This window comes from Botryllus schlosseri, chromosome 6, assembly GCF_051294905.1.
Source record: "Botryllus schlosseri isolate E-star chromosome 6, Bs_hap1, whole genome shotgun sequence".
Classification (NCBI taxonomy): Eukaryota; Metazoa; Chordata; class Ascidiacea; order Stolidobranchia; family Styelidae; genus Botryllus; species Botryllus schlosseri.
This window is the reverse complement of record NC_137241.1, coordinates 27,516,776-27,534,752: the sequence shown is the minus strand read 5'-3', so window position 1 is coordinate 27,534,752 and position 17,977 is coordinate 27,516,776. Positions and strand designations below refer to the sequence as shown.

The 17,977-nt window shown below is 41.6% G+C and overlaps 1 protein-coding gene across 1 annotated transcript; it reads left to right on the top strand.

Moving 5' to 3' along the window:
* On the top strand, positions 1-17,866 carry LOC145441921 (uncharacterized). Its single transcript, XM_080319877.1, has 5 exons — positions 1-990; positions 4,404-4,545; positions 5,518-5,653; positions 14,095-14,358; positions 17,015-17,866. Exons 1-5 carry the CDS (start codon positions 748-750, stop codon positions 17,592-17,594), a joined length of 1,365 nt encoding a protein of 454 aa, XP_080176003.1. The 5' UTR covers positions 1-747; the 3' UTR covers positions 17,595-17,866.
* Positions 17,867-17,977: the final 111 nt, after the last annotated feature.

Here is a 17,977-nt window from a genome sequence, read left to right as displayed (position 1 = left end):
AAGCAGACAGTGCTTCCAAATTCCACGGCGGATATTTTGTAGTTTTGTTTCTTCTGGGACTTTTTGGTAATCTCATAATCTGTTCACTGAATAAACTAGAATGCAGGGGTGTTGAACCTTTAGTACCAGCTGGCCAGATATGAATAGCTGAGTGAAATAGTGGGACGCATGTTTATTGTTTATATATAACGCAGAATCTTAGTAGTGGCAGACACGAACGACGAAGCTATGGTTTCGAGGGAATAATACTTACAGTTGAGGAATTCATTTGGAACCGATTCCCCTAGCTGTGACTTATGAGAATTATATAAACTTATGAAAAATGCGCAAATATCGAAGGTTTTTTGGGGTATAAAATGGGTTTGGTCTAATTTGATTAAATTACGACTCAAGAAACTCCAGATTACACCTCTTCGGGGAATTATGCACAAGTTAAGAGCCGTGTGTCATTCTAGCACAACCACGATTTGCTCAGTTGCTGATGCATCACCCTATTCGGAAAGGCAAGATTGCTCTCTTTCAAATATTGCATTTAGATCCAAGTTGGTCGAACTTTTGACGAGCAATGCATTTATAACTATACTGTTGAAAAAAGTTATAGTAGACTATCGGGCGTATATAGTACCACACGTCTGACTCTTATTCGTTGCAGTTGGAGATCCGAAATATTTATAACCTAGATGTCTTTTTAGCAAAATTAAAACAACACATTTCACCTTGCCGATACGGCGATATAGTAGCGGTGCGATGAATTTCACGACGCTGTCAACTCCCAACGCCACTGGTCACGATGGATACTGCGTCAGCAGGAACAAGCCGTCTTTCATCGCATTTGCGGCGATACCGTCGATCCCGATCATCATCAACGTCGGCGTGCTCGTCGCCGTTGCGATGAACAACCGGAACTTGTTACGCCAAAGCCGAGTGTACGCGCACGTCAGTTCAACCCTTGCCGCCAACGTTATCTTCTCATTTTTAGCACTCATTCAAGTAAGTCTACCTTGCTTTCGATTTCATTGACAGTGGTGCAAAAGGCCGTTAGGCGGCAAGAATCCGAACTTGTGGCTAAATAAATCAACAAGAACAACCTCGCTCGATGTTTGAAAAGGTGCAAGGCTTGTAGGCTTCTTAACCTCGGAATCAAAAGCGCACAAGTACGACACACGCGCGTCCGCGTCATCCAAATATTACATGAACGATCGAAAAGATCATCGCTCTATCAAATATGCCGGACCTGACTTGTGGAACAGTATCCCGACGGCCGACAGTCGGCGAGCATGTCCACATTCAAGTCAAAATACACGCAATATCTACTAAATAAATACTAGTCCGCCTTGAAGATTACCGGACATGCCATCCCATTTTTGTCGCTTGCTTTTTCTATACTATATTATTTTACTTTTCATTCAGTGTGCATGTGCAATTGTGCATGCCTCCTCTGTAGATCGCCTAGGCCAGGGGTTCCCAACATCTTTCCACCCGCGTACCATTTCGAGGTTTTATGGAGTGCTCGCGTACCACCTACCCCTACATAAGTCACGCGCGCCTAAAGCGGTCAATTGTTTCCACTCCCCATATTAAGGCGCAGTATATGATTTCTGTAGTGGGTCCATTTGAAATTCTTGAGGTCAAATATAATAAAACGGAATTTGGTTAGGTACGAAGCCCAATGCTTTACGACTAGATCTCTTCCCCGTGGGCCGTCATTGGTGGGATAACCCCTATCCACGACGACGACAGCTCCAAAAAACTCAAAATCAACCCCGCCTGAACTAATAACTACCGCCGGTCTAAAATCAACCCCACCTGAACTACCTTCGGTTTAAAAAAAAACGGGAATCTAGTCGCGTACCACGAATGGGACGCGTACCACAGGTACGGTACAGGTACCACTGGCCTAGGCCAAGGTGGGTTTCTGATTCCAAAGACTACTCCAGGTGGTTTCGACATTTTCCTATCTTTCGTTGTATCGCAATTTATGTGGCGTATTGAACTGATAAAATTGCTAATAAACCGAACTGAGCTTATCAGAAACGGTCAGTAACGAATAACTTCCGCTTTTTTAGCAGAGATGAGCAATTGAACAATGAGCATGTATTAGGTTTAGGATTTGACACTGGATTAGGATTTCAGATTTAATATTTATTGGATTAGGATTGGATTTGCCGATTTTCGGGAGATTGATGTCCTGTGGCGAATGAAGAGAGAGAGAGATAATATTATTTTTCGCCTGCACCATCGAGATGCTTTGACGACGGAGTTGCGATACGGCCCTGAGGTCATCTAGTCTGCGCCCCCGTTTTTTTCTCCTCCATGCTATCCGTGAATGCTGAGCGCCTAGCAGGATGGCTGCGGATACCAATTTCGAGTCTTTGGTATGACCCGGCCGGGGATCGAACCCACGACCTACCGATCCAGAAGCTGGACGCATAACCATAACACTACCTCGCTCGTTGAAAGTTTTTCGTCCTACCAAAGTTACTGCATGTTCTTTGGCACTCATTATGAGTGTTAATTCTTTTTACATAATTATGAGCATAAGATTTAGGCTTTCTAAGAGGAATTCTAAATTTAGGATTAGGATTAGGATTGGAAGGTACAAAATTTCTGAATTCTGACTTGGATTGAGATTTGAAGCTTCGGATTTGGATTGGATTAGGATTAGGACATAGAAATTTCAAACCCATTAGATCACTATATTGATCGCGGACCCCTTCAAGTTTTCTGGACGGTTGTGCGTACTAGTGCGGAGCGGATCGACAAATTCTCTGGTTTTACTCCGATCCAGTCTTTAAAGCTCTGGTCCGACTCATAGGCCTGATTCTAGAAATGACCGTGATCCGCTCCGAAAAACTCCAATAATAATTATCTACTTACATGACTGTAATGAATATTGATTGAAATAATGCAAACAGGAAATTAGGAACTCAAAGATCAAGCCCAACCCTTATCTGAAGTAATTGTGCCAACTTGGATCATGTGGGTTGTTCCCATGAACGTTTCACTTTAACTATTGATTCTAAGGCGGAAGAGGGTAAGGCTGCCCTATTCTTAGTAAAAAGTACGGATCCATCTCCGATTCGGCTTCGGCCGAATCAGACAAAGTACTGCTCCAGCTCCTGCCGCAAATGACAAAATCCGGCCGGAGATCCAATGCGGCTCCGGTTCATGCCTCGCTCTAGCGCGCACTCCTCAAATTTCATGAACCAAAGACTAGAAGGGCATTACATCAACCTCAATTCTATTTAGGTTATTACACTTCTAAAATAAGATAACTAATGACCAGACAAACTTGTCACTGTCACACTCATGATGTCATTGTCAAAGGAAAATATGTTTTTGTAGTTTTGTGATGACGTATGTAATGTATTGCCCTTTCACGGACCCCCTAAAACTAGTTCACGGACCCGGTTTAAAAACTCCTGCTCTAGAGAGTAAGTAGTGCGATTAGGGAAAACCGGCTAGATTAGGCCTTCTTCGAAAAGTAGAAATACTGCGTTACCGACCACCTCTATATTGAGTACCAACGATGACTACTTCAACCCTCTCTGGCTTGTAGTCGAACACTTGGCAAACATTTAACGGATAATTCTATCTGTGCCAAAAAATATCGAATCGACAGATTTGACGTGGTCGCGGGAGGCCATTTGTTGTTTCATTTGTCGACTTTTAACAGAATCTGCCAACCTATAATTTGTGCCAACAGAAAGAGTTCGTGTATAATTCTGTATAATAGTACATTGAGCTTGGGCCATCTCTTCGCCGCGATTATTATGCCTGTGAATTCATGTTTGGTAATAACCTACCACTGGTGATATTAGGCTTACCATATTTTGGAAATCAAAATAGAGGACACTTTTTCAGAAATTTGCAACTTGCAGATCCGGAGTGAAATTCTCAAAAATCGGTTAATTTTTCCCACTTTGTGATCGGTTGACTAAAAAAAAAAAAAAGGTCATCTCTTCCGCTCAGAACTCAAAATACCGTTTTTCACCCCACATTGCCAGGTGGATGACTAAAGAAAAAAAAAAAAAAAAAAGGTCATCTTTTCGCTTAGAGCTAAAATCACCGTTTTTCACCCGTCGGAGCTTCACGTCTGTGCTAATATGTGGCATATCACTCGCAATTTGCTCGAAATATGCTCTAAATCCTAAAAAAGAGGACAAAATCTCAAAAAAGAGGACAAAAGGGCGTCCTCCGAGGACACTTTCAAAAAAGTCAAAAAAGAGGACAAATCCTCTTAAAAGAGGACGTATGGTAAGCCTAGGTGATATACAAATGCAATGTGGTTTTTGAAATCTCTACTAGTGACAATTACTCCTGATGAGTGTCAGGCTGAAATATTCGCATTTCCTTCGATATGAATATATTATTCAATTGGATATCAATCCCTATACTTTTAGATCGTCAGTTTGTATTTCAACTTGGAGGGATACGGTATCGAATCCGATCACAAAGGCAAAGTCCGCGAGGAGCTGGTGAAACTCTGGGCCTTTCGGAAAGCTTTTCTCTACGGGATGTACGTTGTGATGTGCGGCAATATTGGTGAGTTTCCGTGAACTCTATCGTTATCGTATTATGCTACGCGCGCGTATAAGTATTTTTCAATATGCGCTATATCGCGGTATATTCTATTCGCGGATGGGCGCCAACGTCGTAAACAAGTCACGGGAATTGTGCCAATGTGTCACAGTATTGAATATCTTGAACGGGTTATGACTAGGGCTACGCACAATGATTTCAGTACTCGAATCGGAATCTAGTATTAATTTTAATGATTCAAGTCGAGTCGTCAGACTTCTTATCGACTTCTGAAATTATACGCTCCTTCCCACCAAGAGGTCATTTCTCAACGGGTATTGTAGTTTCGATACTTTTTTCTCGTCGATGTATGCCTTGAAACTTCGATTGATCGTATCACAGCGTACGAAACATTTAGTAAATAGTAACGTGCGTTAGAGGAAATGATACTTCTTTTGATTTCCGATCAACCCACGACATTGTCATAAAGTGCAATGAAATAGGTATGATAGAATATATACGAAATTAGCTTTAATGTGATTGAATAGTATATTCATATTGAAATGAAACCCGAATATTTTTGGCTGACACTCGTCAGGGGTAATCGTCAGCAACTAGTAGAGAATAAGAAAGAACATTGTATATCAACAATCGTATCACAAAATATGACGTCACCAGCATGAAACTTCGAATGAGAGAGCGTTCACTGCACTATTCCCAGGTGGTACACGAACTCCTGTTGACAGTTTCGGTTGGTGTGTTTTGATGAAAGTCGACTCCAAGGCACACAAGTGGAAGTGTGAACGGCCCCTCCCAATAACGCGAAATTTGTCGTCTCTATAACTGGCTTTTCGTTTCTTTGTGGGTACATATTGATTCTCAGATATTCGACTCGACTCGAAGCCCTAATACCCGATTCAAGATCAAATTACTGGGCTACACGGTTTTGCACAGCCCTAGTGATACTATAGAAAGTTAAGTGCGATGTGTTTCCAGGATTTTTGATCGAAGTGATGCGATCTCGAATCAGCATATCGCTACGTAGCGCAGCGGGAGCAGTGCGCATCAACGACAAGAAGCCATATTCCCGGTCGTATAGAAGTAGCGTGCGAGATACGGCGGTGCCGAGCAGGTACCTTGGTCTATGTATTCTGTCTTGACCGTAGCGTAATAGAATAGTAATGCTCCACTAATTACTCTCAGAGTGTAGCCGGACAAAATAGACCGAACCAGAAAAGTCTAAACATCGCTATGCGGTGACTAGCGCATGTCCTCCGGTATATGCAATGTAAAAATGCAGCCAGAGGAAGTCAGACTGGCGATCGTCGCTACTCAAGTAGAAATAGAAGCAAGTTACAAATAGAAGTATCGGTTTCCAAGACCTATCGAGACTGCTTCAAGCGAAAGCATAGATTGAAGGTCTGAAAGACATTAATCGAGCAAGTAGTTCAAAAAGAGGATTTGGAAGAGGAGTCCCATACTTTAGCAGTTATTCGGAGGTGGCTACTTTAGAAATCACACGGTGCATCTTCGCAATCAACGTATACGGATTAATGACACTATAGGCCTATACCTATGAGATTTTCCGTAATATATTTAGTTGTAGTGATTTAAGGACTGTATAGCACAGACCGTATAACAATTTCTATCTATCCAACGTCCACGCCTTTGATTTACATCGCCAAGGCCAAGATGGGTGTCTGATTTTAAACACTACTCCAAGTCGTTTCAACACCTTCCTGTATTTTCATTGTATCGCAGTCTTGTGGTGTTTTGAAGTGACAACATCATCAATAAATTGGTACTGGATTTAACTTATAAATGTGATGCAAACATACCTCACAACTACTATCGCTAAAAAGTAAATACTTTCGCCTACCAAGGGATTATTAAGTTAAAACGGAAGTAGCCTAATAGCATACAGGCACTTGAGTAAGCGGTGCGAGTAGAGGAATTACGTTACTGGAAACGTCAGAATGAACTATGAAATATTTAGAATTAAGAGAATAAGGGAGCTTCAAGTTTGACTGGGGCAATGCACGAGTAATATATTACGGGAAATTGGGCTTGACAAATTCAATACCATGGCATTGGAAGACAGTGTATCGAAAATTGACGGGTCTCTGAAACTCCGTATGGTCCCACCTCGAATTACTGTGCAACGTGACGCTTTCCGGAAACGCTGCAGGCTCGGCGGCTTAAATGTAATTTTTCGCCAATAAAGCTCCATAACAGGATATCCCATCGTAACAGTCTACCGACTTAGGGTTTGTGATCAAATATCTTTCGCGTCTACTAGAATAAAATCGATGGCATCGCGCCGAAACGTAATGTCAACGAATTGCGAAAATATCTAATCCGCCGGAAATGCGCTATGCGACGCCGTGCGTTTTAATCCTAATACGACGGAAAGGGATGTCCTTTGGGAATATGGTAGACATCGTTGGTATTATTATGCTTGCCTTAACCCGAATATTTTTTGCTGACACTCGTCAGGGGTAATCGTCAGCAACTATAGTAGAGAATTGAAACGAACATTGTTCATCGACTATCGTATATACAGTAGTGCGGAGCATGGACCGGAGCCGGATTTGATATCCGGCCGGATTTTTTTCAATTTTTGCCGGAGCCGGATCAGCACTTTTTTGCTGCGGCCAGAATCTTTATCGATAAGCATCACTTTTGTAACTAAATAACCACCAACCAACCACACGCAAGTAATCGCCAAGCCAGTGCGAAAATAAACGAGCCATATTTATAAATCCACGGAACCACCGTACCGCGTAGGGTCGGATTTCCGACCGGACTTTTTTCATTTTTGGCCGGAGCCGGATCGGAACCGGATCAGTACTTTTTCCTGATACGGCCGGAGTAGGACCAGATAATTTGTCGATCCGCTACGCACTAATATACAGTAAGGCGGCGCATGGACCGGAGCCGGATTGGATATCCGGCCGGAGTTTCGAATTTTTGGCCCGAGCCGGATCAGTACTTTTTTACTAAGAATATGACAGCCTTACCCTCTTCCACCCTCGAATCAATAGCTAAAGTGAAACCATAGTGTCCTATAGGGCGTGAACACAAGCAAATCTCACGGCTCGCTGCGATTGGTTTACGTCACGCTTTACATTTGGCAAAAGGCAATTTGATGGTAATTTATGACCGGCTTGCCGAGCAATAAATTTGATAAGTCGATGACCTGTATGATTCGATTTCGAACCGAATATTAGGATGAGTATTCGGGCACCAGCACTCATAACACGTCATAACAGTCTGCATGGCTTGGGAAGTTTAAATGAGTAACTTTTATGAGACCACAAATAAGAGAATGCCTGAAATTAAACGTAATTTGGAATTTGGACCATATCTATTTCGTGGTGCTTTATCACGACTCCGCGATTCATTCGTCCTTTCACAGTCACTGCCGACGCCTTGCACTACGTGTTCTGGGTGATGGGGTGGCTTCAAGGCTCCCGCTGCTAAAAGACAGTAAAGAAACTTTAATTCTCATAGTTGCAAGGAATGAAAAATTACTGTGCTTGAAAATATCGTTTTCATTGCTCGACACGAACCGTTACAGTTAATACTCGATTCGGGTTTGTGTACCCGAATCATTGTGCGCAGCGCTACGTGTGTTTCGCGCAGTTAAAAATAACCACCCCGATTATTGACTGATTGCTCGGGAGGTGGCGGTAGCCATACACAGGTGAAACGATTACTCATTTCCTGTTATTCTCCGCGAATAGCACACTGAGTTTCTGCGCATTTATAATTACGGCACGGAAAGGACAAATGTGAGGTATAGGCCACATGCTGCGTGATTCATCGACCGAATTTGGATCCATTTTCCATGTCAGCGGTTCATAACCTTTAGTAACCTGGCGAGCCCTTACGCTAATCTGCAGGCCTTCGGTGAACCCCGGAATGTCGCCGAGTCACAACAACGGAAATAGATTATATTCAGAGATGGTCAAAGTAGTCAAGAAAGCTACTCAAGTAGAAGTAGAAGTAGCGACGGAAAAATCTACTCAAGTACGAGTAGAAGTACTTCTTCCATAAGCAACCTAAAACTACTTGCAGTAGAAGTAGAATTGACTGACTTTAAAAGTACTCAAGTAAGTAAGTAATTGTGAAAACGTTCCTAATTTGTTCACGTGAATTGTATAAAGGTGCAAATTGAGCTATGCGAAAGGTGACGAGCTTGATTCATATTGATGCATACCAGCAGGTAACCAATTTTCGATATCATAAGCATTCGTCCACATCATGGGATGAAAATGTTAGGATTGATATGGAAATGCGATACTTATCCTGTCTTCTCGAACAGCACGTTTTAGAAAATAGCATGGTATTGCGCCATCCTCCATATTATAAGGTCCGTAGTTTAGTCGAAGAGCAATACGGAGAAGTATGGGATACGGTGTGAACGCTTTGCGCGATTAGTAAACGTTAATAAAAAATATGGTGGACCGTAAAAATGCAATATTGGGTAGCTTTATTTCCGTAAATTAAAGGTATTACTACACTTGCTTTTATACTTCAACATGTATGTTATCCAGACTAGAGAACTTGTATTAATTATAACTCAAAGTATATGATAGGCCTACTGAGAATTGAAAATGGAACTTAAATACTAGTTCTAAAAGTGGAACCCGTTTTTCATGCCTTTAGTCCAGAAAGTTTCAAAGGTGGTATGCTAAAACAGTTATAAAACTAAAAAAATGTCAGAGTCCACTTTTCCAGGTTAGGACGCGCAATGGACATGCTAGATTACGATATGACAAGTAAATGCTAGATTGCGAAACATCAGTTTCAAACGTTTTGATGAGCCATATATACTGCGATGAATTATTTCATATGGGCGAAGAGCGACAATGTGGTGTGAACTCAGGGATATCTAGATCTAGATATCCCTGTGTGAACGGAACCACGCCAAGCCGCTACCTTAATTATATTTATCGATACTTTCGTGAAATCATACTGGTTACGCCGTATATCCACTACGCGCGAAGCGCGACGAAAATTCTGGGCTTTACTCTACTTTTATGAAAGTTAAATGTTGATACTCCGTGAAATCAGTCCCGAAATTCCTCAGGCTATCTTCCTGATTGGAAGATTGAACTACTTCTACTTGACAAACTGAAAATAGCGAAAAGTAAGTAAGTAGATCACAAAATATTATGAAGTAGAAGTAGAAGTAGCGTAAATCATATCTACTTGAGTAAGTACCAGAAGTAGAGGAAAACTACTTGAGTACTTCGAAAAAGTAGAAGTACTTCGTTACCAGTGGCGGCTCGTCCTATAGGGCAACTGGGGCATTGCCCCACCTAAAATTCTGTTCAATAACAATTTAACCATTTATAGACGCACAGCAATCAATATATACCGAGATCACAGCGAAATCCGCGTTCTTGTGCTTTCGCTTGCAAACGCCCATACATAGCGAAATCTCTGCGAAAATCGAATTCTCTTCTGTGTTTTCGCTTTGTGAATGCCTAGCCGGGGCTTGCCCCGGTAGCGCTCATAACAAGCTTTCACTATCTATTCTCTCAAAGCCGCGCACAATAAAGAAACGGTGATTTACTCTCTCCTATTCGTAAAATGGCCGAGCAACCGGGGCAAATATGCCTACTGGCCCCTAAGGTGTGATGTAACAATCGTATCTATATCTGAACTCGGTTACCGTAATATGCGTTGAGTCGACCTTTGCTGGTATAGGTCGATTTTGACGGTGTTTCGCACCATGATAATTCTTGAAACTTGGTATGATATGTCGTGAAGGTAGTATTTAACACTGCTTCAAGTTTCAGGCTTGCTACTTAAAGATAATGGTAGTAATTCCGTTTCCGAAGTTCAGTGTGTGCTGATCTATCATGTACATAGTACAGCAAACAGATTTTACTCAAAAGCCGGTATTGGTCTCCATTGATTTTGACGATGTTCTATACCGAGATCGGTCATGACATTTGGCACGGTAAGTGTTAGTATCGACCGCTGTAACAAGTTTTAGGTTTGTCACTGAACTATGTGGGTGGTAATTTCGTTTCCAAAGTCGAGTAAGAGCTGACTCTTATTTATCGCCAACAAATTTACGCAAAAGCCGTTATTGGTCTCTATTGATTTTAACGATGTTCCATACCTAGATCTGTCATGAGCTTTCACACGGTATGTCTTGATTTTAGTATCGAACGCGGTGCCAAGTCTTAAAGTTGACACCCAATGATTGAGGCAGTTATTTCGTTTTCGAGGTCGAGTATGGTAGAGATGCGCGCTGATCTGATACTTAGCCTACCTACGTCATTGCGGATCTCACGCAAAAGCCGGTGTCGGTCTGTGCTAATCTATAGTCTGCGTTCCATAACGAGATCGGTGATGATATTTCCATGATGATCGCATGAAACAGCTAACCAAGATTCTCGGTTTGCATTCAAATATTCACATGATTTTATGTTCGCCAATGTCCATTTCACTGTGAAATTGTGGCCTTCAAACCATTTGCTTACAATCCCCTGTCAATTGCGACAGCTATTTCATTTTCGATGTCGGCTAACAGCTGATCATTCGATCAGCCTATTCCTCGATCTATTTTACTCAAAGTTCGGTGTTCGTCTGTTTGCATTGATTTTGACAGTGTACCATACCGGAATGGGTTATGAGATTGCGTATGCTACTTCTCGATGATTTCTTGTAACAGTATACTAAGTTACGGCTTTTATTCATGTATTTATATATTAATATATTTTCCAACGGCGATTTCGCAGCAGACTTATAGACAGTAAGCCGTATGTGTTGTGTCACAGTCTCCAGTTTCAAGGCCAAAATGTCCTACGTTGTTCCGAGACCGAAGTTCCGAGGATGCTGTCCTTAGTTCTTCAAAGACCATTCAAATTGATGTTCTGGATTCAATATGACAGGCCCAATCTATGAGATAACAATTGCGTATGTGTCCGAACTCGTTGACCTTTCCAGTTAGGCTTACGCAATCTCTCAAGTTCTAGTCATTGGAATTAGTCAGGTCAAGTCAAGTGCGAACATGAATCGTATTGAATCTTTATTCCGTACGTAGTTTACGCAGTTGCCTTTAGAGCGAAAATGAGAGGTCTAGAAGTTGTCCAGTCTATTGATCCAATCGTACGCCGGGTGCCTCCGCTTTGGTTGCCTATTATCACCTGGTCGTAACCAGAGATGGCCACAGTCCGGTTCAGGAGCCGGATCAGGATTTCAATGTTTTTTTACCTGGCCGGACTGGATCCGGATTTCGAATTTGGGGTGACGGTCGGATTTTAGGGTCTATCGATTTGCGTAATCTATAACTCTACCATGAAATCAAAACGCATGCTACTAAGGATGACCTGATACTTGATTCGTGGCATAGGGACGATTCTTAGTTCACGTACATTTTGTAAAATAATCCTTTGATTAAAAATAAATGAATAAAACATTTGTTACCACACTTCAAGTCACGGCTCACCGGCAAACCTCTCGCGGCACCTACGTTAAAATCACTGTTGTCGGGAAATTCATGTGACCATCATAAAGTTACTTTTTTACGTTGGGAAACGCCATTGTGACGTCATGTTGATAAAAGTCGCTCGCAGCCCTTGCCCCACCACCCGATATTGTCACGAGCCGCCACTGTTCGTTACTGACCACCTCTGGTTATATTACAGATTTAATTCATTACCATAGGCTACTGGCGCACAAAATGGACTGTACAAGTGTACTGTACAGCAACAGTGTCAAAAGAACAAAGCCATTGCGACATCATTTTCACACAAACAAAATGGTCATGATACAGTCAGTGTGACATGTGCCGTATGAGTCGGGTGTGCGTCTTGACATAAAGGGCTAGTTGGACAACTAGAAGATTTTCCGTTTACCCAAATTAGATTCTAATTATAATTATAGCTACCAATTTCTTCCGCATTAGATTAGAAGTAGAATTACTGAATTCGCGAGAACTTGGAAATTGAATTAAGCCTAGATCAATGGTTCTCAACCCTTTTTGTCTTCGCGGACCCCTTTTGGACCGCCAAGGACCCCGCGGACCCCTCCCCAAATTTTAGTTCAAATTTAGCTCAATTTAGCGAGATAGCGTAGTGGTATAATCCACATTCCACAGCAGCAACACGGTGGCGAGATCCGCGGGTGCAACACCAATGGGTTGCGGGTTCGAGTCCTACCGAGGTCGACTTCGGAATTCCTATACCTAGATGTTGGAGGTTTATCTAGGCTCCTCCTCGCCACCTCATCCGCGTAAGCGGTGTCTCACAAAAAGCCTAGAAGTGGGCCGTGGTATAAATCGGCAGTTAAGGAATTTAAAATGTCCAATGGTAGTCGACTAACACCATGAATACCTCAGAAAATAAACAAACAGCAGCAACCACCACTGGGTTGCGGGTTCGAGTCCGACCGAGGTCGCCTTCAAAATACCTACCCATGTATTGGAGGTTTATCCAAGCTCATCCTCGCCATCTCATGTAAGCAGTGTCTTATAAAAGCCTAGAAGTGGGTCATGATATAAGTCGGCAGCTATTAAATAAAAATGAACAACAATGGCCTAGTGTGAATGACCATAGTAGTCGACAAACACCATGAATACCACAAACAAGCTCTAATTATCGGGCAATCGTCATCTGTGTTTTACGAATATTAATTGCAGGCTATAGTGCTAAATATTGCAACAAACTAATATCACACTATTTATGTGAAAATTGGGTAGACGGTAACAAATTCTGAAGCTGACTTTCCTGAAATTCGTGGCCATGTCTTGAAAATCCGCCTCTTCAATTTGATATGACCGAGTGCCGAAAATTTATTTCTATAAATATGGGTGGGGTGAATGGTATATTAATGGGGACTGACGACCCCTTGGAGTATGATCGCACCATATATAGCACCAAAATCGAGACTCCGATTTTTCATTGAACACATAACGTCCATCCTATCCATTTTCATCCAGCAGCTCATCTTGAAGTTGGTCTGGGATAGTGGTTTTGTATATCACTCCAACAAACTTCTCTGAACCGCAACACCTTTTTCATCAGTAGGCTATTGGCAATTTGGCAATTAAAATGAGTTTGCGCAGTAGGACATGTCATTTCAGACGGCCTTTATGTCGATGTGAGTCATGAAGTTGTAGGAGTAATGAAGCGAAACTGACTTACAATAATAAATCATTTTGCAAGTTTAGAGGCTTCGCGGACCCCCAGGGGTCCGCAGACCCCCGGTTGAGAACCGCTGGCCTAGATCGTATTGATTTGCATAAGCATGGAAATAGCAAATGTCTGTACAACAAACTTGGCTCGCTTTACACTATATAGTTCTCCGGTAGCATTTTCAGGAAAGACTGAAATTAATTTGCAATTAAAATAACAGCTTATAAACATTTCACTAATTAGATTAGAATTAGAGCAAAGAAACATTTAACAAATTAGAAAATAATTAGATTAACGGCATTTCGCTAACATTAATCTTAATAGACAACAAGTCTGTTCCGGTGAACCCCTGCGGTTCGTTTTGGACCCCGGTAAAGACACACTGTTCTATATCACCGAACTATTATTTCTTCAGTCGCGTCGCAAGACGCAGACGGTCGTACGTGGCGATCGGCTTGCTGTGGTTACTTTCTCTCATCTACGTCATCATTCCTACTCTGGGCTGGAGCTGCGCCGATGTCTGTTCTTGCTTGAGTTCGTGCTTCACGGAAGATGAGATCACGGACCCGCCGGTGTCCGGCTGCTCTAGAGCTTTTCCGCCGATGTCTAACTCGTGGATCGCAGTGACTATTGGAATGTGGGCCGTCGCACTTATGGCAGTGCTGATTCACTTACGGAGGTAAGCAGTGTTGAATAATTGGAAAATCTTCACTTTTTCAAAATTAGAATACTAGCTAAACAGTTTTCTTTTTATACAAATTAGATTGGAATCAGAATTACAGAGTTCGCAAAAACTTGGAAATTGATTTAAATCGAGTTCATTTTCATAAACATAAGAGTGAGTGAATGGTAAATGTCTGTACATCGAGCTTGGCTCGTTTGGTACTATACAGTTCTGTATAATTTTCAGGGAAAACAGAAATTAGATTAGAATTAAAATTGGAGCATAGAAACATTTCATAAGTCCGACTAGAATTATCTAGTAAAATTGGATGTAGTCTTCAGAGATGAGCGGATTTGAAATTTCTATGTCCTAATCCAATGCAAATCCGAACCTCCAAATCCAAATCCTAATCCATAACTTTTACGTATTCAAGTCCATGTCCAATCCTAATCCGATTCCAACTGGAAATTCAGAAAAAAATACTAATTTATTCAATGGAGGAATTCGAAAATTTTCTTTCACAATCAACGATTCACTTGATTCAAGATAACTTAGTAGCCATAAGTACATTAATAACTGATCTGAATAAAGTTTGTCGCCATTCGCCATACACGACATTTCGATCTCCCAGAAAATAGGTCAATCCAAATCCTAATCCGTTCTGAAAAAATGTCTAATCCAATCCAAATCCGACAAAATTTCACAAATCCTGTTTTTTTAAAACCTAATCCTAATCCATGCTCATCTCTGGTAGTCTTACTCCGAATAAATAAAAGTATTTAGTTTCTGACCACATTTGCCTGGGGCGGGTAACATACGGCCCGCCGACAGTTTTAGGTCTTACGTGATGATGAGGCCCGCGTCGCCGTCCACAGGCATTTAGGCGCAAACATTTTCGAGCATGAACATTAGCAAGACAAAGCGACGTTCTAATACAACTGATGTTCACCGCATTGACGTAGTCAGTGGCCATGCCATTCCCAAATTTTTCGAGAATATTCGTAATATTTATTAATAGTGGAATATTTTTAGGAAGATGGATCCAAACTTTAAAAAAATTCGCGCGCTTCGCGCGATTTAGTGTCTCTCCGTACGTGTCTTGATTATGGTATATAGATATACACTATAGAATAGCCCGAGGCCGTGGGGTTGCAGGAGTGTTCAACAAAGTAATAATTAAGAATGAATCCGCCCGGAGTGAATAATCTACGATAAGCTCATGAAGGTATATTTTTATGCCATGATCAATGTTCAAAATTATAATTATACGTGCTTTAAATTTTCGAAGAAACCACTTGCTCATACACTCACCAATATCATTGATCAAATACCTTCATTTATGCAAAAACTTTTCGCGCTCCCGGCGACTAGAGACCAAATACACTCTGATTTTTGATCACATTTATACCACCGATTTGGGCTCGCCCGTGAATCGGTCGCCCAATCCAGACATAGTTCGCAACTGCAGGAATGTGTGCGTTTGTGAATTGTGTGTACAAAGGGTAGTGCAGGTTAGGATGAAGCGATCTGTAGCGCGTTTTCCGGGGTGTCCCCTAAACTCATAACAAAATTCAGGAATCATGTCCACCTCATATTCATGTTCCCTTATCCGGCCCGCCGGATGGAGAAGTTGCCCGCTTCTGACCTTTGGCTACGGCCGATATGTGTATCACGCAAATCACTACTGTAAATCTAGGACCAGGAAATGGTTTTGCCGAACTGTGATTCAGGGAATACACGGAATACTGCTCATTTTGTCATAAACTAACAACCGACATGAATATTCACCTGGTGTGAAACGATCATGGGATGTCGCAACATCGTGCATACGGAAATTAAGAGCAAGAGCATTGTCCTGACAGTTTACGCGAATTGCTTCCTATGTTCTTGCAGATGACCCTGTTTTCAAATATGAACATATACGGAACTAATTTCTGTGGAATAACGCCTTTGCTGCAGGCAATCCGCAATATGAAATTTTTCGGCGCGAATTACAAGACCTGTTGGGTATTCAGGCTAAGAGTTAACGTGTATTTACTTACATAATGACATTATCCTCAAAACTATACGCTCTCGCGGTCTTTGCAATTTCAATCTTATACAGAGGTAATGAAAGTAGTCATCGTTGTTGTTGTTTGCGGTATTCACGGCGTGTGCCGACTGATATGGTCGTCATTTACACCGGGCCAATATTCTTCGTTTATATTTCGTAGTTGAAACCCATGTCAAAGTGACGTCGTGAATTTATATTCAAGTAGACGTAGAATTACCAATTTCGGAGAACGGAATCGTGCAAGTATTCTAGGTATAATTTTTCCAAAAACACTGAAAATTATTGCTTAGAAGGAGTCTAAAATCATAAGCGCATAAGCAAAGAGTGCCAGTATAGGCATATTCCACCTGAATAATTCGAAAAATCACTTCTAAGCTGACTACATGTGATTTTATGTCATATTTATTTCGTCGCTGTGAAATCCAAGTAGCCTATGCCCATTGTCAATTTTACACATTTTGAGATAATAGAAACAGCCAGGATATGGCGGGAAAAATGAAAATTTATTAAAAAAAAATTGAATTTATACAAATTTGAAAAATATATTTCAAAATTTTAAAAAATAGACATAGTCCACTTTGATACCACCGTTTTAGCTATGATATCTGATACTTGCAGGTCAATAACATCACTTCGAAAGGTGTACATGGAACATCTCCCCCGTAAATCAAGCGTCTCCGCGAACGTCACCGAAAACCACTCTTCGAACGTCGAATTTGACGCCTCATCATCTTCACCATCAGACGCCAAACATACCGACGAAAAACTGTCGATGCTGAAGAAAATCGAAGATAAAGGCGCTTTCCAGGCCACTAGCGCTGCGAGATGGAGCTTCAAGTCGCTGCTGATTTGTTCTCGTTTCTATAAGCGCGGTGGAGAAGACAGGTATCGTTTGAGGCCGGAAGAGCAATTCAGACATGTGGTGCTGCTTACAGTGACGTATGGAATATGCACGGCGCCGCCTATGATATTCCTAGCTGCAGATATGTCGCTCCCGCAAATGCAGATGAACATGGTTCTAATGAACGTGTGTCTGTTGTTCCCTTTCATTTACTGCGTCATCAGCCCGATACTCTTGATCAGATGTCTTCCCGGACTGCAGAAATCGATTAGGAAGCTTCTCATCAACACTTGTAAATGCTCCTCCGGACGCCAATCGAGGCGGCAGACCTCGATAGCCAGTCACACGAATTCATGAAATGACTACGCATATTGTATGATCCAAGTGATATGATTTAACCACTAAATCTTATTCACTGTGTCGGGATGCGTGTACTGACTACCATCTCCTAGGAAACCAGAAATGGCTAATTACGTTTCAATAAGTTCCATTGAAGTGTACTCGTCCATTGAGATGAGGCACCTTTTCTTAAACATCATGCAGCGTATACTTTCACAGTTGTTTCAATGTTGTCATGTAAAAAGTTACACATTTCCAAGCCTTAATTCTACAGAGAAAGTATCCATTGATGTCGACTGCTCATTCAGGATACAGATGTCTATTGAGGCTTTATTCCATAAGCAAACTTGAATCAATATTTGGCTCACACGCGATAGATAAGTCAACACGGCTCATATCTA

Bases quoted from the DNA above. Each gene is read 5' to 3' on its own strand.
- LOC145441921 (XM_080319877.1), top strand. From the start codon at position 748: ATGAATTTCACGACGCTGTCAACTCCCAACGCCACTGGTCACGATGGA. The intron at 5,654-14,094 runs GTACCTTGGTCT...TTATTTCTTCAG, and splicing joins GATACGGCGGTGCCGAGCAG to TCGCGTCGCAAGACGCAGAC. The intron at 14,359-17,014 runs GTAAGCAGTGTT...TGATACTTGCAG, and splicing joins GTGCTGATTCACTTACGGAG to GTCAATAACATCACTTCGAA.